The sequence below is a fragment of the Pezoporus occidentalis genome, unplaced genomic scaffold, assembly GCF_034315485.1.
Source record: "Pezoporus occidentalis ecotype Australia unplaced genomic scaffold, CSIRO_AGI_Poc_V1 ctg221, whole genome shotgun sequence".
NCBI classification, from domain to species: domain Eukaryota; kingdom Metazoa; phylum Chordata; class Aves; order Psittaciformes; family Psittacidae; genus Pezoporus; species Pezoporus occidentalis.
Window position 1 is genome coordinate 1,428,080 of NW_026914084.1, and position 22,195 is coordinate 1,450,274.

At 53.2% G+C, this 22,195-nt stretch overlaps 1 protein-coding gene across 3 annotated transcripts; it reads right to left on the reverse strand.

Annotated features, from left to right (window-relative positions):
* Positions 1–113: 113 nt before the first annotated feature.
* Positions 114–20,564, reverse strand: MICALL1 (MICAL like 1). 3 transcript variants are annotated; one of them, XM_062620579.1, is made up of 16 exons: positions 20,358–20,564; positions 14,526–14,574; positions 12,494–12,635; positions 11,297–11,400; positions 10,437–10,573; positions 7,859–8,415; positions 7,305–7,368; positions 5,859–6,244; positions 5,064–5,482; positions 4,453–4,587; positions 4,005–4,131; positions 3,561–3,654; positions 3,138–3,211; positions 2,664–2,778; positions 2,285–2,331; positions 114–1,986 (listed from the first exon to the last, which is right to left on the reverse strand). In XM_062620579.1, the coding sequence occupies exons 1-16, from the start codon at positions 20,501–20,503 to the stop codon at positions 1,865–1,867; spliced, it is 2,718 nt and encodes a 905-aa protein (XP_062476563.1). In that variant the 5' UTR covers positions 20,504–20,564; the 3' UTR covers positions 114–1,864. The 3 variants fall into 3 exon arrangements, with proteins under 3 accessions (XP_062476563.1, XP_062476562.1, XP_062476561.1); XM_062620578.1 differs by having other exon boundaries at positions 3,561–3,651; positions 5,064–5,542; XM_062620577.1 differs by having other exon boundaries at positions 5,064–5,542.
* Between the last annotated feature and the right edge of the window lie 1,631 nt (positions 20,565–22,195).

The window sequence follows — 22,195 nt, forward strand, 5'->3', positions numbered from 1 at the left end:
CATCCTCTGCCTCTTAGCAATACTCGTCAGCCATTTCCCAAAGCCAGGCAGCACACTCTGTCCCCGGGATAGCACAAGTGCACAAAGGAATCGGAAACCTAAGCTGCAACCAGTTTTTCAATCCAATGTTTCTTTTATTTCTGTTCAGGTGAATGGAAGTCACGGAGTTAGTACAGTATAATTCCCAAATCAATCCCCTGACTGGGCACAGGGCCAAGGGGTTTCAGGCTGCAGCGATCCCGATGGCCTTTGGCAACAGTGACCTGACAGCAGGCTCTAAAGTGGGTTTGTTTCTCCTTAGAGAAGAATTGTGCTTTGGGATCTCCCCTCCCACTGCTCCTCATCAGCCTGCTGGGGTATGGCAAGAGTGGGATGGCATCACCAGTGCAGGGCTGAGCTTGCCACCTCCCACCCATGGGGGCTATGCTGGCACAGAGGAGGGGCTGGATCCCTCCTCAGGGAGGGATCCCTTTCCAGAATGCTATGGCAGCCACCTTGCAAGGCACTGCTCTGCTCTGAGAGCATTTTGGCTAAAGCCTGTTGGGTTTTGAAAAGGGACTGCAGCAGATTGCTTGGGGCTTGTTATGTCTGGTTTGCAAATGAGAAGGCATGATGAACCACTTGACCAACCAAGCACCCATGAAACTCAAATTCAGACTGATCTGACAATTCAATAAATAACTCCTCGCCTTGGAGAAGGTGGGAAACAAAAATGGAAGGAGGAAGGGATGGCTGGAAGAACACTGCCCCCCATTCCCTCCTCCAATGTACACACACACACACGACAAATAAAATAAGGGGTTTAAAAAGTTTTCAGGTGGGTTTGAATTCATCTAGTAAAGGAGGTGTAAAAAACAACCAGCCCACCCCTGCACACTTTTAAAGCATACACAGGTGAAGCTGGGTAAAGGTCAGTTGTGACTGTGCCTCTCTCCCCAGCCGCCCAAGGGTGACACTGGTGGGCAGGAGCACCAGCTTAGTGCCCCTTGCTGGCACTGTCTTGAGCTTTTCTGCCCCTGCCTGGAAAAGGAATGTTCCTCCCTCCCTCCATCCAACGGCAGCAACGGCAGCAGTGTTTAGCAGCAGTGTGGGGTAAGATGTCCTGAGTAGGGCGCGTGAGCTATGTCCTAGCAGCTGTACACCATCCCCTTGGGTCCTCTCAGCCCAGTAACGGAGCTCACCCAGCTCTGGAGCTCAAGGGAGGGGACAGCTCAAAATAAATAGGGCACCAGTTATGGTTTTGGCTGTGGCTCTAGAGCCTTGTGATGTGGGACTGTTTTCCTAACAGTTAAGTTTAGGTCAGTAAAACCCAAAGAATCCTGGCTCTAATGCCAGAGTTTTCTCCCGAAGTTAAAAACAGGACAGAAAGGGGACAAAAGCAGGCAGGCAGGCAGGGAGGGACAGGCAGGCCCAGTCCTTTCCTGGCTGAGGTCGGAGGCACATGGAACTGTCACAGTTAGAGCGGGAGAAGGGACAGGGGAGGGAGCAGTTAGTGCAAGTTTTCCCACAAACACGAAACTCCTTGGCTTGCTTCTCAGTTAATGACAAGAACACGCAATGGGGTAACGTATCCGAAAAGCAAATACGTTTTCTCCTCGCCTCCTTAGCAAGGCTTCACAGAGCGGGAATGGTCATGCTCCTCCACAGCCTTGGGAAAGGGAGTGCTTTGGTCGGAGTCCCTCACTCCAGGCAAAGGACTGGCATCTCTCCGGGCCAGCAGCTCCAGTGCCTGGGGAGGGAGCACGGGGAGAGGCGAGGGGAGAGGAGGGAGACAAGCCCCCTTCCTGGCAGGAATCCCAGCTAGCTGCAGGGAGGCCAGGGCAGTCGGGCAGCGCAACCCTCCTGCTGCTGCTGTTCTCCTGCTCTAGCTTTTCTCCTTGGGTGACTTGCTCTTGGAGTCATGCTTGTTGCCCAGCAGCTTAAGCACCTTCATGGGCTTGAATTTGCCCTTCTTCTTGCTCTCGGTCTCTGTCTCCTTGTGAAATTCTGGGGTTGCAAAGGGAGGTGGTTATTGCAGGGTGCTGATGGTTGTACACACACACGCACAACAACAGGGGCAAGATAGCCATGAATGAAAGCCCTCCACTGCATACATACTTCATTCTGTGATAATAGGGGTGCACAGCACAACTGTGCCCCAAATTTTAACAGCCCTGCAGGAACAGCTCCAGAGTCTACACAAAAGAGATTCTTTCCTGCACAGTTTCATCAATGGCTTGTGCTGCCCTTTGCTGGGGTCAGCAGTGAAAACATCGCTCCAAAGATCTTATCCAATGTTTCTTACCTTTCCTTTTAATCATGGCTTCCAACATTTTATCTTCCTCCTCTTCTCTGAAAGAAAGAATGGGAAAGAGGTCAGCAACTGAGCCCTGAAAACAGCTGCTCTATTGTTTGAGGCTAGAGAACCTCCTACTTCTAACTCATGGAGGGGCAGATCCATCACTGTCTTGTGAGCGTTTGCTAACAGCAGGATAAATCTGATGTGCTGCACATATTGCCCTGTCTTTCTCATACAAAGCATTCAAACAGACAAGGACTGGGAAGCCTGGGAAAGACATCAGCAATAGGGACATCTCAGGACACCCCCACAGGCTGCTCACATGGCACTGAATCAGACAGGCTGTGTTTTTCCCACTCCCTCAGCCACCCCAGTCCTCACTCACCTCTGGCGGTCCTCATCCAGGCAGTTCACAATGGCATTCCTCTGCTCAATAATGGTCACCAGCTCCTGCATCAGCACCTTCTCCCTCCCTCGGTCCTCATCAGTCCAGTCCTTCTCTATGCAGCCAAACCCCAAGGAACAACAGGCAATTAAATGGCTGAAGGAGCTCTGAAATTCAGAGCTTTGGGGCAGAGATCTCCTAGCATGGTCCCCTGCTATCCTGCCATGTTGCAGGGCCGGTTGGGCTAGCAGTGTTATGTGGGAGAGCACTGCAGGCACCATCCCATGGGGATGAAAGAAGCATGTCCTTGCACAAGCCTGGGACATGCAATGAGATGGGGCAGTGGCTCTAGAGGCAGCTGATAGCACTGGCGTCCCTACAGATCTGTCACTCTTCACCTGAGGCCCACGTAGACAGGGGAGATGATGCCCAGGGGTAAAATGGAGGTTAACTGCATCCAGAGTGATGCTTTACCTGGCTTGTTGAGGAGGCAACGCAGTTCATACTCCACATCTGATTGCCGCTGCTCCAGATTCTGCTGCTTGAAGCTGCAAGGGAAGGAGTGCTGCCAGGCTCCGGAGAGGCAGAACACCATCCCAGAGTACAGGGTGAGCTTGGAAAGAGCCAATAAGATGGTGATCTTCTCCAATATAGCCAGAGAGTCAAGCAACAGCAAGACCAGCCCTGGCTGCTCAAGGCCTTCCTTGAAGAGATGCTGCAGGGGCTCTGGTGACTCGCAGTGGGTCAGTTCTGACAGTGTTTGGATAGATTTATCTGCTTGCACTCCTCCCCTCCCTTCTCCAGGCAAGGAGGCCGTGTCAGGCTCTCCCCTGGAAGTAGTTTCAGGAGGGCTGAGACAGGGTTCCCTCCAAAACATCTACCTCCCCACACACTTACATGTAGATGAGCTCTGATTCGTGGCGAACTAGCATGTGCTTCTCATGGATGAGCTTGAACCAGTCCACAAGCAGGCTGTCCTCTGGGCTGTCTGCTAAGCAAAAGGACAATTCAGAGCCATCCCCAGCCCTGCAGGATCCCACCACCCTGCAGCAGGCTGGGCTCTGTCCAGCCAGTGGAGGGGCACTAGAGCAAACCTGACCCAAGCCTCTTCCTGAGCCCCTGAGAGACCTTATCTCTTCTCCCACTGCTCCAGCCTCGGGACATCTCCATGTCCAGGGTCTGGCTGTGACCATTCCTTGCACCCAGCACAGCCCCTTCTGCTCTTCCAAACCCAGCATCAGCAGGGAGGGAGTCACAGCTCTGTCTCCTTGGCTGGACAGAGGGCAGTTCAAGGGTCCATCCTGCGCCATACCCACAGACAGCTCACCCTATCCCACATACCATTCTCAGCACTCCGAAGTTTTTCCTCCAAGGCCACCCCACGGTGCTCCAGCTGGTCCAGCTGCTGCTCAATGGCATCCATCTGCCCATAGATGTCTTCCTCAGGGATGTACTGATCTGTCTGCACCTGCCAAACCATATGGCAGAGACTGCCATTATCACCCACATCCAGTTTCCAGTGGCAACCCAAAGGTTGATCAACACTAACGAGGGCAGGGGGACAAGAGAACATTCCACCTAGGCATGGATTTGAGATCCCCACCCCACTCTGGATCAAAGGGAGACCATGGTGTTGCCATCAACAGGATCTAGCCTAGACACCATCCTACCCAGCCATGTGCTGCAACCCTATCCATACATGCATCAGCAGGGTGCATGTACACAGCTATGGCCCTGGGGGATAGCACAAAGCTGGCCTTCTCGCCCTGGTTCCCAAGAACCCTTTTACCTTGCGTTTGATCAGTGGGAAGCCATGACCTGGTGCAGGAGGACGTGCTGGCTTGGATCCCTTAGGAGGTTTCTTTGCAGAAGGGGAGGCAGCAGGCGATGGCTTTCGGTTGAAGGGGTTCTCCTTACAGGATGACTGGAGAGGGGGGGACAAAAGGAGGTAAGTGAGGGTCCAGTAAAGGGAAGGGATACAGCTTCCCAACAGCTGGGACTGAGTGGACAGGGCAGAAGCTTGGATTTGTCCTGCCCCACATCCTCCCAGAGGAGGAACACAGCACTCCACCAGCAGCCAAGCCATGGGGCAAAAACCAGCTGTGCTCCTCTTTGGCATCAGTTCCCCAGCATCTCCCTAACAAGCATGCTGAATTATTTTCCTTCATGGTTCCCCTCCTATTTGCTCTGAACACATGACATCCTGCCTCTTCTCTAGCACATCAGGCAGGCAGAGTAAGAGCAGAGCCACCATTTAGCAAGCACATGCCTGAGGCTTGCTTTCAGGGCATCACAAACCAAGCCTACCAAAGGGGCAAGCCTGGACTCATGATCCCCACTGGGTGATGGATGGGGAAGAAAAGCCCCCTGATCTGGATGAGAGGAAGGTCACCATCTCACCTTCAGCTGCGGCTTGGGTGAGGCAGGTGTCTTAGGGCTTCCAACACCCCCATCTGAAGCCAAGAGGATGGGTGTAGGGCTAGCCCCGGCTGGGGGCTTTGGGGGCTGCCGGCTGGGGCTGGTCTTTAAGCTGCCGGTGGAGACGCTCCTGCTGGCATGCAGGGTGCCGGGCTGCACCTCCCCGCTGATGCTGGCCAGCTCGCTGGAGAAGGAGAGGGAGGAGTTGGTGGAGACGCTGGCTGGGACAGCAGGGCTCTCGCTGGAGGAGACGCTGGCCAGCGGTGTGTCAGTGCTAGAGGTCTTGGTGGCCGTTGGCGTGTGGACAGTGGGCTCGGAGGAACTTTTGGGCACCAAGGCCTCATCGGTGTCACCCAGCACCTTCGCTGAACTTTCGGAGTTGATGCTTTCAAGGCTGAGGGCTGGAGAGGGTGTGGAGGATGATGGCTCAGAATGTGACAGCCTGGAGATGGGGTGATGGGCTGCAAAGCAAAGGGAGAGCTCAGGGCGGAACAGGGGGGGAGGCAGGAGAGGAGGGTGGTATGTGCTGGAGTGCAAAGGGAACCAGTGCCTGTCTTCAGAGAAGACAGAAGGGACGTTCCAGCACAGAGGTCTTGTCTGCAAATGAGGTGTTCCAGTGGGTAGAGAGCACACGGCTAACACAAGTCCCAGCACAACCATCACTGCATAAAAGCCTGACCTGCCAGGGTGATGCAGAGGTGCCTGGGAAAGGAGGAGCCTCCAAGAGACTGCACAGGGGGCTGTGGAGGAGGCATAAGGGAGCAGGGGGAAGCTCACCTAGTGGGGAAGCACTGGGAGCTCGTGGAGCTGGCCGCTTTTTCATCTTTGGGCTGCTGGTGGGAGTGATGCCATACCAGGGGTGGAGAGGCCTGGCAGCAGCCTCGCTCTGTTCCTGCTCAGGCATGCTCTTTTGGGTGGCAGCGCTCTCCTCTTCTTCCTCATCATCCTCCTCAAAGGGGTTGTACGGTTTGGGCTCTATGGCATCAGGCCTGCTCTCCTCACTCCTGGCTTTCCCCACCTCCTCCCCATCCGCCTCCTCTGGAGTCCTACCCGGGGTCTCATGGCTGCTGCCTGGGGGAGGAGGGGGAGCTGGCTTCTTCTTGGGCTCTGCCTGCACCAAGGCCATCCATGGTGGGTCCTTGGCTCTCGCAGCAGCTCCAGCACTGGCAGAAGAGAAAGAGAGATTAAGGTGGCAAGAAGCAGAGGCAAGCTGGGATGGCGAGGCACAGGACAGGGACTTAGCCCTCGGGGGAAAGGATGGCTGGAGCAGGATGTCTCCCATGCAGAAGCAGCTTTCTTGTCCAAGGCTGGCTCTAGTCTTCCCCAGACACAAAGGGTCTCATTCTCTGCAGGGTAGCCTATGGGCCTGAGGGAAGTACAGTTTGCCTGACTTGTCCACTGGGCCTGGTGTTTTGGTTTCCAAACAGCAGCCTCTGAGGCTGAGCTTTATGGGCACAGCTGTTCTCCCCAACATTTTTCCTACACTCAATTCTGCTGCCCAGGCTGCGGATGGAGTGGGAGTTGAGATCAGGCACCTTCCCTCTGTGGTCACGCACCCTTCCTACATTTCAGAGGCTGTTTGTCACCTTATCGTCTGAGCATCCCAGGGATGGACTTCTCTTTGCTAACTCCCATGGGTAGAAGCACTGCTGCTCCTCTGGGTAGGCACAGCCCACAGCAAGCCCACACCATGGCTCAGTGAATCACTGCTCATCTGGAAAGCTGTCATCACTTGCCATGTGCACCAGCTCCTTGGCTGTTGCAAATGTGGGTGCTTGCGCAACCTCTGTCCCAAGAGCAGGCAGGAAGAAGCCAGCACCAGTGTGCTCCTGGGTGAGAGACCAGGAGGTGTAAAGGTTGCAGCCAGGCACTCACAACATCCCTGCATTGGACCTTTCCTGTGACAAACCCTCCACAGGGCAGAAAAGTGCCCCCTTCTCAGCACCCACAAGCAGGACCATTTAAGAAGGCCCTTGGCAGCCTGCATGTGCCATAGAAACATCTTTCTGAAGGTCCAAACTCTCTACAAACCCTAAGAGACAGCAACTCTGGGAGGTATGCACAAGCACGGACAGCCTGACAGGGAAAGGACCTGATCATAGCCTACGTCCTCATAAAAGCAGGGGCTGATAGAGGTGGGAGAAGGGACCACAGCTGAGGTGTCCCTGTAGCCCCAACTTGCTACAGGGTTTTTGCATGTCGTCTGAGAACAGAAGGACGTACCGATCAGAGGAGCAGGGTCTCCCTCGGGGTTTTGGGACAGGGGGGCTGGGTTCAGGTACCCTACCTAGAAAGACACAGGGTCAGACTGTCACAACACCAAAAGGACACGAAGAGGTAAAAATCAATGAAGCACCTCTTACACATCTCCCCACGGGAGATTCCCACTCTCTGAAGAACTCCTGGTGTTTCTCCCACCATCAGTGCAGTCAGTCAAGTTAACCCCAAACATCCCCTTTGCCTTTTTCTCTCCAACCTACCCCAGGAGCTGCACCTGGAGAACTGACATGCCCCTCTGTTCCCATACCTGCAAACTGCCAGAGGACTGCCACCTCCCCTCCACACTGGCAGCACCCCTGGACAAACATAAAAGAGCAGGCAGCCAAGAAACCTAGCATGCTGTCCCCACTATGGGGATGACTGACAATCAAAGGCCTGGTGTCTAAGCCTGAGATTCATGTGGAGGCAAAAAGGTGTCAGGCTGCAGAGGAGTGAAACTCATCACACCTCAGCTGTTAGAGAGGTGAAGGTAACTCCTGCCACCATTGTGCTCTTACCATTCACCATGCCAGGCACACACTCGCTGCCCTCGCTCTGCAGAGTGGACCTGGGCCGAGGGACAGGGTGAGAGGTAGGGGAGAGGGCTGAGGCATCGGTGCCCCTCCTTGGGGCAGGGGTGGGCCGTGTGTCTCTGAGCCGTCCTTCCAGTGAGCTGGCTTTGTCCTGGGGGAGCGCTGTGGGCTTGCTGGGAAGGGGAGGTCTGGGCGGAGTTTGGGAGACATGAGCAGGGGGCATCACTGCCTCCGCTTTGCCTGGTGTGCTGTCCTCCGCTGGGCTAGCTAGCCCCTCTGCAGGCACATGGGTCTCCGCCGTGCTCTCCAGGGAGTCACCATCACTCTTCCCCTCCTCTGCTCCTGTGGGGAAGCCATCCTCACCCGCACTGCTAGCCCCAGTTTCAGTTCTTAGCTCTGGCGACTGCCGGTCCGGGCTGGGCCTCCTCTCCACCTTCCCGCTCATGGCCAATTTACCACGATGCTGCGTGCAAACAAAAGTCCCTGCCTCTGACCCGGGCTTGTATGAGCCAGGGAGCAGCGTGCTGGAGCACTCCTTACACCTGCAATGAGAAGAGAGAGCCCCATGAGATGGGAGGCACCATCCTGTTCCTCAGGGAAGGCAATGCTCCTGGGCTGTGAAGTACTAAATTCTAGTGCAGTCTTGAGGAAGTCATTCAGGAAAGGACAGGAACAGAGAAATGACCCCATGACACTGCATGAACCCATGGGGAGTTCTCAACTCAAATATTGTGCGCATTTGGGTTCCTCCTTTAACTCAGGAAGGACCGAATAGATGTGGAAGGGCAGCAGTTGGTGCTGAACTTGGAGACAGAACTACAAGATCACATGTGGCCCATAAGGGGGACAGGGATTAATCATTCGTGAAACAGGGAGTATCAACTGGAATTATGGAGCAGCTGGTTCAGAACCAACACAGGTTGGCTACGGGGCTGCCTTGTGGTGGGCAAGGGTCCTGGCCTGGTCTCACATTCACCATGCTGACCATGGACCCCACCACGGTTATAGCATTTGGCTGGAAGGATAAGGAAATAATGCAGTAGGGCTGTTCTTACACTCTGCCTTGCCTGTTGAAACCAGGCTAAATAGCTTCCTGTCCTTCACAGTCTGCCACACCTCCTCAGATCATCCACTCTTTCCCTGCTGAGCCTTTGAATCCTTCCGAATTAAACCCTCCAGGCACAAGTGTAATATCCAGTGCTGGCAACCAAGTCAGCCCTTTTCCACCTGGGAATGAAGGTGGATAACATCCATGAAAGAGAGCCAAGGGTAAGGGGCTGATCAAGCACTCCCATGAAAACCAAGCTTGTTCCTTCTTGGCAGAATACCTGCTGTTTGCAGCACGTGGCTACATTTCAAGCAGGTAATTTTGGTGAGGAATTCTGCTCAGGGTGCCCAGTTGACAGGGATTTCCTTTGACATCTAGAGCAGAAATGTGAGGACACAGGAGCTGTAGAGAAAAGGGGTATGATGAAATGAAGAGGTGGCAAGTTCAGACAAGGGCAGAAAGAGGTTTGTTTTGCTTTTATCTCTGTCAACCCACAGAAAACACTGCCACAGGACATTTCCAACCAAGCAGCACCCATGAATGAGCAGGGATGGGGATGTGTGTGTGGAATAAGAAGATCAGAAAAGCACAGAGAGGCAAAACACAAGGATCTTGCTGCTCAGTCTGAAGGGCCATGAGCTGTGCAAGGCAGAGGGGACACCTCTCCTATTCTTGACCATGAGTGATTTGCACCTGCAAAGCTCCTGCTTTTGCCCCAGATGCAGATGGAAAGCTTGATGGGCCCAGCTCAGCTCCCCTCCTTCAACATTGTTTCTATGACACATCTCTGGATGGCTTAGGCAGGTGAATGAGGCCTCCTGTATCTTCCCCGTAGTTCAGTATTTCTGTCCTCACATGCCAGCTGCCCACTTACCAATTCACATCCCATGGCCCACGTAAGAGATCTCATCCCTTCATCATCAGAGCAGGGAAAGCAAAGTGAAATGACTTCACGGGTGCTACAGGTAAGGACCTGCACCTAGGGAGTAACCACAGAGCTGCTGACGCCTAATCCCTCATTCCTCAGTTTGGTAACAATCTGCAGTTCCCCAGGTGCTCCTCTGAGTGCTCAGCACCACCCCAGGCAGCGTGGGAGCCTGTCTATCCAGTTGAGGATATGGAGTGTAGGTAGAAGGAGGCCCTAGCTTAGACCTCACCGGAAAGTGGTGGTGGGAGGCAGGTGGTAAAGAGGCAGAGCATCCTGGTTTATGAAAGTGGGAGAAGCACCAGGGGCTGGGATCTCAAGTCACTGAAGTGGGAAAGTGCAAGAGAGCAGGGGAGACAAGCAGCACATAGCTGGATACAAGGGCCCACTCAGACCACTGGGACAGGGGGCTGGCAGGCAAAAAGACCCTCTCTAGTACCTCATGCACTGAGGTACTCTAGTACTGTCATGCACTGTTTTTGATGCTCCATGTTACCCAAGGACACAGACAAACAAAAAGACAGGGTGGCCACAGACCCCCAGTGTGCTGAGGAGAGTGTCCAACCCCTCCAGGCCTGGTCACAACATACCTAAAGCACTGGCGGTGGTAGAGCTTGCCCTCAGCCAGGTAGCGCTGGACCAGATGGACGTGCTGCTGGCAGGCTGCGCAGGTACTGCTGAGTGTGGTGCGCTGGGACCGTTCCAGCGGGTCCAAGGGACCATCGTCCTGAGACACACAATGCACGGGGAGATCAGGATGGGAGCCACAAGCTGCTCCCCAGCCCACTACTCCACCAGAGCAGCTGCTCCTATACAAGGCCATTGCTGTGTGTTTGTGGCACAGTTCAGGGTCTGACCTCAGGGTCTGACAACGCAAAGAACAGCTGCCCCCAAATCCAGGCACACGCAGGCTGCCTCTTCCCAAATTAGAGGAGGCCACTCCAAAAAGTGCCTTACCCCTATCTAGGGCTAAAGGACTGCGGAAGGGACCAATCTAAGCCCCAGGTGGCAGCAGGAACGTGCAAGAGGAAGCCCTTCTTTTCAGAAAATGTGCCATCCCAGACACCTGCTAAAACCTGAAATAAAGGGCCAAGAAAGAAAAAGCCATCTTTTCTGCTCTTCTAATCACAAATTCCTGCTCTTTACTCATCTATAGCATCATCAACCCATAGGAAGAAGGGTACTTGTGCCCCGGAGTGGCTCAAGGCAATCTGGCACCAATCTGCCCAACCTTTTGACTGCCATGGATTTCAGTCCATTGATTTCTAGAGAGAAATCACTCTCTCAGCTGGGTCCTTCAAGGAACCAAAAACCCAAACACCCCTCCCACCCCAAATACACAGGTAGCCCCTACAAAGATCGATCCCACTGTGACAGGCTCTCATCTCCTCATCCTCACAGCAGGGAGCACCACTGCCTCAGGCTGGTTTTGAATCAAGAAATTAGGTACCTGTGGTGCTGGGGGACTCTCAACTGCAGCCACGGACTTCTTGTGGGACAGCAGAGGAGGAGAGGAGTCAGCAGCTGGGCGCTTCATAGGCGGAGGAACGCTGGCTGGAGGCAGAAGGCAAAGGAGGATCAGGCACGGAGAGGAGCAGTGACTCACACCGCCCATGGCAGGGAAGGGGAGGGGGAAAGAAAAATATCATCGAGCCTTGTGACATAGGACAGGACTTGCCACTCCCAGCACTTCAGAGCCTATTCTAGGTGGAAGAGACAAACACAATCTAATAATGGGTCAGCTGTGAGGCTGCCAGAGAGGCTGGCCCTGCTGTAGATCCCCTTCTGTGGACCAGGGATACCAGCCTCTCACTGCGATTTTATTTACATCAAATGCTGCTTGGCTTCCTCATAACCAACTCCCTAAGCAACGCTTAAAGCCCAGAGCATCTCGGGTAGCTGCTGATGTGTTGTTGTGACTCAATGGGCCCCAGGGCTTCCAGGCTGTCAGCACGGCTGCAAGCATCTCCTGCCCATCAGGGCTGGCACTCACACTCCAGTCCCCCCCCTCCTTGGCTGTAGGCCAGCATCCTTGAAGAAGTACATATGCATGGAAGAGATTTATTTGATGCTGTGGCTCAAAAGCAGAGCAGAGGAGACCTGAAGCCCTCATCTCCACCCAGGAGGGTTGCCCTGGAAGAGGTGTCTGAGAGCAAGACTCAAATCAGTTTGCAGTTGCAAGAGCAGATCAGCTAATCTGACACACTCAACCCTGGTTCCCCTCCCTCTGTCCTCTGGTCCTTTCACACTTACAGATGTGATAAAATTTGGCTGCAGTAGGCAGGTTGCCTATCAAGCCTTCTCTCATTTTAATGGGTTAAGGCAGATCACAAAGGGGTCTGATGAGCACCACAGGCAGTGACCCAACCCAGTGGATTGCAGGGGGTGGATTAACCAGGCATTCCTCCTTCCACAGCCTGAGCTGTTAAATCACTCCCCAGCTCTTGTGAAATCTCACCCCACTCTACTCCCTGTTCCGGGCTTTCCTCACTGGCACCAGCAAGATCCAGGAGAGGCAGGTACTCTCAAACTCACAAACACACACGGCTCCCATTTGCCATAGCAAGGAGGAAGCACAATGTAATACTAGGTTTCCTGTACTCAAGCAGGGACAAACTGGAAGCCAGAGGGGTAGGAGGACACTCACCTTGGCTGGGGTTGTTGAAATGGTTGTAATACTGAGACACGTAAGTCATGATGCTGAGGCAGTCAGGGACTTTCATGGAGACCATGTCATTGGGATCTAGCAGGGCTGGGATGCCCAGCTCCCGCTCTGCCAATTCAAAGGCCTGCAGGAGCAGCAGAGAGAGGCATTAAGGAGAGAAAAACTGATGCTCTCTGAAAAATAACAGAGAAATCAAATTGTAAGGGTCCTAGGAAGGTTAAGTAATAAGTCTATGGCATCCCTCAGGGACCAAGAATCCCAGACATGCTGCTTGATTGGAAAGGGGGCAACAGAAGCAAGGGAGTAAGCTGCTGCAGCTGCCCTTTCCTGCAAAGCATTTCAGCTGCCTGTGCCCCTGCAATGCCCACCTGAAGGGTCCTGGCATTTGGCTGCTGCACTGAGACAGGGAGGCTAAATTTCAGGAAGTCTCAGTTTTCACTGGAAAAAATGCCAAACCAGTATTTCTTCAATCCATGAAAGTGGCACGCCACCAGTGCCCTCCTGCAAGACCCCAGCAGAGCCTTGGCTGGCACTATGAAGGGCTGGCAGATACTTGCAGTGACACAGCCAAACACCAGCTCTACTGAGGAGTGTCCCCAGCCATTCAAATGCTCACCCCACAAAAGCACTGACTCTGCCCATCCTTTCATGCTCTGGGGTGCTACATCTTTCCCTTTCCCTCTCACAGTTAACACAGCCACTCCGGCTCAACAGCCAGCAGCCTGCTGCTTGCCCAGCTTGAAGGGCTACTTCAGGAATTTTCTATGTCTCAGCAAGTAGAAATGACAAGGACATTGTGATAAGAAGCACACAGCTCCTACAAGTGCATACATGGGTACTCAAAAGGAAGGTGTGAAGGAGGAAAATAGCTGTTTGAGAGCTCTCCGCTTAGCGGTGCATGGATAACTGGTTGTATGCTGGCCATCCTGCTGTTGTGCCAAGGGCAGTATATCCACACTGATGTCCAAGGAGGAGGATATGTGAGACTATGGCAGGGACTGAAGAGAAAGCAAGGCAGGAGGGGATGAGAGTGGTGTGGGCACTGAATTGTGAGGTACCAGGTGCAGCGTGTGCATAAAGACTGAAGGTGCCTGGTCTCTGGGGCACAGGGTGCTGTGCAGGGTTTGGGATCTAAAGAAAAGAAACAGAAATAAATGAAAATGGGTATTTGCGTGAACTGGGGATATAAAATGTCCCCTATGGACAGCCAGCTATGCTCAGTCTGGCTTTAAGCTGGTTCTCTGGACTAAAAGCCTTGCTGAACATGAGAATGCAAGCAGCAAGGAGAGACCCCAGCTTAGGGGTTACTAACAGGACAAGAAACCCATTGTGTGGCTCCTGAATGGGAAAAGATTGCTGCTAATGGCTGAGAGGGGCCAACTGGTCTAGGAAAGGCCACGGCCAAGACACAACTGGAGAGTCCTAATCCTAAAACCTCAGATGATCTAGCTCAATTCATCTTGGGAAGGTGATGGCCCAAGTCTCTCCATGGACTATCAGATGGAGCCTGCAGCAATCAGATTTTTCAGCAAAAAACAACAACCAAACAAGGCTACCGCTAGCCCTTGGAGCTGGGCATCTCCCCATTCCCCACTGCCTGCTTGTGCTCTTGGCTCTAGCTGTCCCAACCAGGAGGGGAACATTGCAAACCAGCATAGGTCCAGCATGACCTTCCCCTCTGTTTATGCCTGGAGTAAAACTAACTTCCTGCTTCCATTGCCTGCAAGTCTGGAACAGCTGATGTCAAGAAGATGTTGCACCATTTAAGCTTCACCTGAGGTGTTGTCTTGGCAACTATCAGGATAACTGTCTTATCTTCTCTGCAGTACAGGCTGGAAGCTGATGTTTCACATTCCCTTGTGTTTCCACAGAAGCTCTTGCCTGTTACTTACACATACAGATTTTTTTCCTTACACCCTCACCACTGTCACAAAGTCCTCCCACACTCCATGACCTCCATCAAGTCATTCTCATGTCCCTTCCTCCTTCCATGAACTGCATAACAGGGACTTACCAAGCGGTTATTCTCATAGACATCATCCTTGGAGAGAGAATCGAAGTCTCTGAAATGAGAAAGCACAAAAAAGTCACATGAGATGCAGAGGAAAAGGGCTCCAATGCCAACCACACGCAGGTTCTCCGGACAGCCAACCTTACAACTCAACATGTGAGACCCTAGATAAACAAAACCCTGGCAAAGCACATCTTTGGGTTGTAAAGGGATAAAGAAACCAAAGGGAAATTGCAGTTAAAAAACAGAAAGCAAGTCCCAAATGGGTGGTGACCAGGAAATTAAAATGTCATTCTGGTCTCTCTTTACCCACATGCGATTAAAGCTGCAGAAATACCAGGGCCACATTCCGATGAGCACTAGGCACCGCTGCAGTGAAGGGTGCATGGCATCACCCCAAACTTGCCCCTCCAAGGCCTCAGGCACAACGGCAGGAGAAGGATGGGGAAGCAGATTCCCCCACCTCAAGACAAAGAGTTGCCTGTGCTAGATCTCTCCCTCCTACAAGGCTCCTTAGATAAACCTCCCTGCACCACCTTAGGGGGTTTGAGGTCACCCCAGGATTTGGGGTGACACAAGAGGTCTTCAGCTGTGCTCTGTCCTCGCTTGCTCCCCAACACTCTCAGTACACGGCAAACTGCCTGTGGCCACAGCCTTTTCAGCAAGGCAGCTTGGGGTTCCACGGAGAGGAGCCCCAGAAGTTCCCAACCCCGGCACGTTGTGGCATCACTTCAGCCCCTGGATGTCTTCAGGGGATCAAATCAGCCTGGCCACGGGGATTGATCAGCTGCCTTCATCAGAGGAGCAAAGGGAAGCAGGTTAAAGCAATCTGCAGGTTTTCAACAGAGGGGGAGAAATACAGGAAGGAGTTAGTTATGCCTTCTGCATGTGTGCGTGGGTATAATGTGTGAAAACAGCATCATGCTAAACTGATTACAGCCCCTTTCTGCCAAGGATCTCAGCTTTGTTACCAAAAAAACCTCCTCATGCAGCAGCTTGGTGTGACTGCAAACTGGATGCACAGAGGAGGACATAGCCCTAAGAGGTTTTGGGTCAGGCAAAGCCACCCCAGTGGCCCAGAGAGACATGCAAAAGACAGACTGATGCAGAGGGATGATTCAGATTCAAGGTGGGGAATGTATCCCTCACCCCAACTGTGGTGAGCAGGAACTGTGTGAGACAATGAATCTTCATCCATGTACCCGCAGAGAAGGGCTGCGGGAGCCTCTCTTGCTCCATCCCCCTTTGGATTTTACTGCCTTTTCCTGTAACAGCAATTCAGCGCGCCCTGGCTCCGCACTGCAGGGCAATCAGCCTCTTCTTGAAGCCCCTCATGTGCCTTTCCCAGCACTGCAGAGGAAACCCAGGATGAGCTCAGGAAGATTTCCCGGCTGCCTGCACCACCATAAAACTACACTTCCTCCGTTCAAAGAGGCTGCTGGTGCAGTTTCCTCCCAGACAGATGAAACTGCAGCCGCTTGCTGCTACGGGAGCAGATGCAGTGGACAGGCAGAAGATGGGCTGGATGTTCAACTCTGTGTCAAGCGCCCTTCTGACAGCTCATGCAAATGCATGCACAGAACACAGCCTCTTCAACATACCACAACTTTTTCCTCTCTACACACTGGTGAGAAAAGGCTTCAAGCTGCAGCCTTTGCTTTGATGTTAAAACTACTGCCTTCTTTATATTTATGACTAGTTTCCACTGGGAGAGGTTTTTTCCCCCAAGTCATTTTTTATTCCCTAGAGAACGACTTTAACCTTGCTGCATTTTTTTGTATGCTGTTGGTTTGGTTGTGGGTTGTTTTTTTTTACCTTTTAAAGAAAATACCAGGTTGGGAACACAGGAGAAGCGATGACAGCTAAGTTATATATCAACTGCCTTCTAAACATTCATGACCTTCATTTGGAATACCCTCACTTTCAGCACATGGGAGTGATACAGCTGGAAGCTTGAATACTCCTTGGTGGCCTGGGCTGAGAGAGTATTTTTTGACAGATGAAACATCATGTCCATTTCACTCTGCCCAGCAAACTAAAGCTGTTTTAGTAAACCAAAGCAATTCCGCCTGGGAAAGCAGATGCCAGCAGAGAGGACGTGAAGCTCAAAAGGTAATGGAGGGGGGGCTACCAAGCAGCAAGGGAATAAAGTTTTAATGTAGGATTGCAGGCTCTCAGCTTTTACCCAAGATGCTGAAGTCCATCAGTATAAGCCCTGAGGCATCACAGCGTATTCAGTTCCTCTCTGCTGCATCTCCCAGCTCCCGCTCCAAACAAGCCAAGCAGGACTGCACTGATCTCCATCACTCCTGATATGAACACTCCCTCATGGTGCTCTGTCGCGTGACATCCCTGCGGCTGTGGGTATGCCCCCTGTACTGACATGCAAGGAGCATGGCTTCTCAGGCAGGGGGGAAAGTCACCCCAGATGTACCCCTCCCCTCCACATGTGGATATATCACATTATTTCCTTGCCCTGATCTCAGCAGCCTTTCATCCAGCCCCGCTCACGCTCCTCTCCTGACAACATACCAGTCCAAGGGATTAGATGTAAGAATAGACAAGAATCTGGCTGTCCCAGTTAAACAACTGTCTTGACTCAGCAAAGCCCAGCATCGTAGCATATCCTGGAGTAATATTTCCATGCAAATAACATCCCAAGCTTTTACCTAATTAGATACATGCAGAGCCACTAAGCACTCTGGGGTTTCGGGCAGCTGCCAGTGAGCACAGCAGACCCAGGGAAGGGGGAAGGGTACAGCTAAAACCAGAGCTAATTCCTGGATCCCTCAAATATAAATAATAACGGCAGTGCCGCATAATAGGACCTTCAGCTTTCCAGGTCTTGCAGGGAAATGCAGGCAGTACTTGGGAAGGAACAAATGAGATTTGTGATCCAGACTGTAACCAAACCCACAGCTCTCATATCTTTTCCTCAAGTCTGCATCTCTTTCAGCACTTGAAAGGCACATGCCATGCTCTCTCAGACTCTCACCCCTGAATGCCAAGAACATTCCCTGAGCTTTGGGGAGGCGGCGCTGCTTGGGACGCTGAAAGATGATTTCTGCCTCACTAAGCTGCAGTAAATGCCTTGTAAACACTCATTTAATGCTTCAGATTTCTGGAGCACTGAGCAAACAAACATTAATCCCCACAGTCCACTATCAGGTTGGCCTGGATGCTCCCAGCTCAACTGACAAGGGAAAAAGAAGAGATTAAATGTCTCGCCTTGAGATCACACAGCCAGCAGTGCAGCCAGAGGATAAATCCAGGTTTCCCATTTCCCTGATTAGAACAGTGACACAGTGAATTCAAGTGAGGTGTGTACAGGAGCAGAGCTCGACTTTCAGCTTCATGGTTCAACACACAGGGAACACACCTCATCCATGGTGGTCAGTTCAAGACATCTTTAGCTGGATTCAGTAGACACTGAGCACATCCAGTCTACTTCTTTCAAAGAATTCCCAAATGCCCTAGTGTTTCCAAGAGCTCTGCAGGAGCTGCTCTGAAGCTCACCAGGAGAGCATCCCTCTGATACCAGATGCTTTACCCCAAGATGACTGTATTCAAATCAAGGGTCACACAGAAAATTGTCCTCAGCCTCACTTACCCACATAGCCTTTCACAACAGCCTCTTCCCCAGTGTGTCACATACCAGCACAGCCAAACGGGGGCACCCGGACAGGGTCAGACAACCGGGACACACCAACAGCCACCACAGCAGCAAAAGAAAGCCTGGAGGATCAGGGTGCCAGAGCAATGGTGCCACACAGGTAGAGGAAAGAGCTCCAGCTCAGCTCCTGTGTGGATATAAGCTGCTCCCCTCTGCAACCCAAGGGAAAGCCAGCAGGAAGCAGGAAGGCTGAAGTTCTGTACTCAGCTACTTTGGGGAGCAGCATGGCCACCTCACATGGGCCAGAGGAAGACCACACAGGTCAGAAGTGCACTCACAGACCCCTGCCAAGTGCTATTACTGGGCTGACTGAAAGCACTTTAGAAGAAAAGAAGGGCAATCACTTTTCCTCTGCAGCCAGATTTACTGCCTCTGATTTGATCTACCCACTTCCAAATTGGGACAGGCTGAAGAAGCTGGAATCAGATGAAATGATGCTGCTCTCCTGCTCACCCTCTGAAAATTCCTCGACAGCGTGCCATGTCCTTGTAAGGTCCTGGGCTTTGTCTCTACAATATAACAGAGGACCTGCGAAGTCAGGACATCAGTTAGGACATCTGCCAGGAGCAGACTGAAGCCCACTGACAACTTAAAAGCAGCGGCTGCTGCCTAATGGGATGGTAAATATGATTAATGTGAAAGCATCAGGTGGTTTTAGTGGTGTTTATTGTAAGCTTTCGCTGAAAAGCTTTTCACTTCCCAGTTACTGTGCCACTTACATTAAGGAAATTCAGAAACACAGTAATTGTAAGTGCTCCTGTCCTTAATTTGCCTCTTTCCCTCCAACAGCTGGTCAAAGCAAGCCCCAACCCAGGAGCTGCTGGGACACAAGGGCATGCAGCTCCCTCAAGATCCAGAGTGATGCAAAGCCATCATACAGTTCAGCTCTTGGTGGTTCCTGAATGCCTCACTGAGGGTTTTGTGGCAGCCACCTGTAACACAGCAGTTTGGTTCCTAGCCTACCTGTTCAGTTCCTGCTTGTAAGAAGACAGGCTGGTTTCACCCTCTCACAGACACTGCAGCTCCTCAGCAGAGTCACTGTCAACCCTCTGCCTGTGAGAGGTTGCTGCTGTGACAAAAGGCCATCCCCGGGGGCAACTCAGAGAGAAGGATTTGGTCAGTTCGGGCAACCTCAGAGGAAGAGCCAGCAGTCCTGGAGCAGGACGTGACAGGGGACACACTGCCAGCCTTTGCTGACAGGTGAGGAGTGCGTGCACGCTGGAGGCAAGGCAAAGTGGAGCAATGCCTACCTGCATTGCAAGGGCTACCAAAGACTGGAGCAGACAGGAGGCGGGTCCCCAGCAGCGCTGGGCCAGGCAGGGTTATGGCAGCAGGTCGGGGTAGATTCCTTCCAGCAGCTCAGCCAGTTTCTCCAGCCTGACACCATGCCCTCAAGCAATCCCAAACGCACCAGCTGCCTCCTGAAACTCACATTCCCCCTCAGAGCCACCCTTCGAAAGGGCGGCTGATGGAGGAAACTCAACTCGGAGCCATTTGCTGGGGGAGGCTAGCAAGGCTCGATATCCCTGCGGGCATTTGCTACCTCCAGCTTTCACTGCGGCACCCACAGAAAACAAGCTGGAAGGGAATGCAAGAAGCAACCTGGTCCAGGGCTTTGCATGTTTCAGAGTGACTGCCTAAAGCAGCTGGGAATATCCCTACGCCAGGCAAGCCTCTAGTCCTTGGGAAGTGGGAATGCCCACCTCCCACAGGGGCACTCAGCTGCAGGCACCGCTGCCAGCTGGGTGCATGGACCTAGCCCACCTCCGCACTCTCCCTAGCCTTAAGCCACACGACTCTGCTAACCCTGACCTTGACGGGTCTGTGAGACCAGGTCAGAGAGTCGCTCTCAGAAGCACAGCACACTTCATCCCGGTACCAACTGACTTCGGGAAGCAACGGAGACCTGCTGCGCTCCCTGCCCCTGACCCCCCACATCCATGCACATGGAGCCTCAGTCCCTCCCTGCCAGATAGCCTGGAGCCACTTCCACCGGCGCCTCCGCCTCCCCAGCTCCCTGCCCAGGGAGCCCCAGCCCAGCTCCTCCAGCCCCACCTCTCCTCCAGCCACCAAAGACCGCGGGCCGGAGCCGGGCCCCGCGGCACCACGTCCGTGGCCAGGCCGGTGCGGCGCGGCCTGTACCGCGGCCGCTGCACACTCACAGGAGGTCGGGCCGGTGCCGGTGCAGGATGGCGCAGAAGGCCAGGCCGTCGCGGAAGGAGGAGCTGAGGTCGCGGATGTCCACGCCGCGGTACCCCTCGCACTGCCGGCGGCACCAAGCTTGCAGGGCGCCCCGCGGGCCCGACATGGGGGCGGCCGCTACCACTGCCGCCGCCGCCGCCACCGGGAGCACAGGGGCGGGGCAGGGCCGGTGGGCGGTACTTGACCGGGTGGGCGGGGCTTGTCGATGGGGGCGGGGTCTGGAGTCCGGGGGCACGTGGCGGCCGGTGCCCACTCCTGTTCCCGGTGCCTGCCCCCATCCACCGGGAAGGGAGGAGCTCTGTGGGCTCTCCCCTGAGAGGAGGGAAGGGCTGGGAAAGGAGTGCTAGAGTTAGAGGGGAGAAACATGGGAGGGAAGGGGATGGAGCGGTCCCCCAGGAAGGGGGAATCCCAGGGTAATTCCTGCTTCCAAGTTAGGGCAGGAGGCTGGGCAGAGGTATTCGCTCCACTGCTCTTCCCAGCTCAGGGAAGGCTCAGATAAAAGCCCTGAACAAAAGTTGCAGCCTGTATTTTTCCACACAGTCCCTGAGGATTCCAAGAGGGAACTGAAAACAGTTGGGACTGAATTCAAGCTTAACTTCAGCTAAAGAACAAAAGCACCAGGCAACCTCATTTCTGGATCTTCTTCGGGCTCATCCATAAGGCTACTCCAGGAGCAAGCAGCCCTAGAGACACAAGGCACAGCAGCAGACGACATGGAAACATAAGGCAGCAGAGTACGGGTGAGGTGTAGGTGACTCCCAGGGTAGGCTCCGTGCCAGGAAGGGCTTTGAAGATGAGGATACTTGGAGTTGCCAGCAGCACTTCACAGGAAGCTCTGAAGAAGTGGAGGAAGAGCGCGATACAATCTCAGGAACCCACGACATGGAGGAGATGGATTGTCCCAGGATCTGGCTTGCACGCTCAGTGTGATGGTCTGACAAGGGCAGGGGGAAGCATGCTATTAAACTTCATTTTGCTGCACACTGTGTTTTTTAGGCAAAGGTCGGCAATGGCTACCTCTGAAAGACCAATCCGTCACACTGGTGTTGAGCTTACTGCTGCCAGCGCCAAGTCAGCAAGAGTGCCCTTTCTGCATTTATTCATTTTTAATGGGATGTGTATTCCTTCTCCAGTCAGACCTCACACTTAGCACTCCCCTTCCTCTATTGCCCTATTGCCCCATGGCCCCAGAGCTTTAACCAGGGAAAAACAAATTCTGTCTGAATGGCTTCCGCAGCCTCCCCCTTCAGTGCCCAAAATAAGCTGTGGTGTAAATCATAAGAAAAACTACTATGTAGGGAAAAAGGAAATGAAGCATTGTCTTGGGTTTGTAATGACCAAGCTGGCTGCTCAGCGTCCCCCAGACCTGCCTGACAGCATCTTCCTGATGTATCTTAAGGGAGAGCTGGATCAGGGATGTTTTCTTCACTGTCTTTTCCAGGGTACATAATCACACTCACCCCCTTCACAACTATAGGTCAGACACAGAGCAGATAACCCTGTGCTGTGGTTCCCTCTGATAAAAACTGTTTTGACCAGAACCTCCTGAGAACGTTTCCACTAACCAAACCCTACTGCTGCAGCAAGGCTGCAGCATGCCTGCCCAGCAGTGATGGGGCTCTATTGATGCTACTGAACACCCTGCACTCCTTGAGCTTCAAGCAGTGCCAGGCACCACAGCTCGCAGAGCCCATCTTTCTGCTCCACGAGGGAGCTGCAAGCTCCTCCTGGCTCCGTTCCACCAAGTGCCAGCCTCGCTCCGTTAACCTTCAACAGTCCCTCAGACAAGGCATGGAGA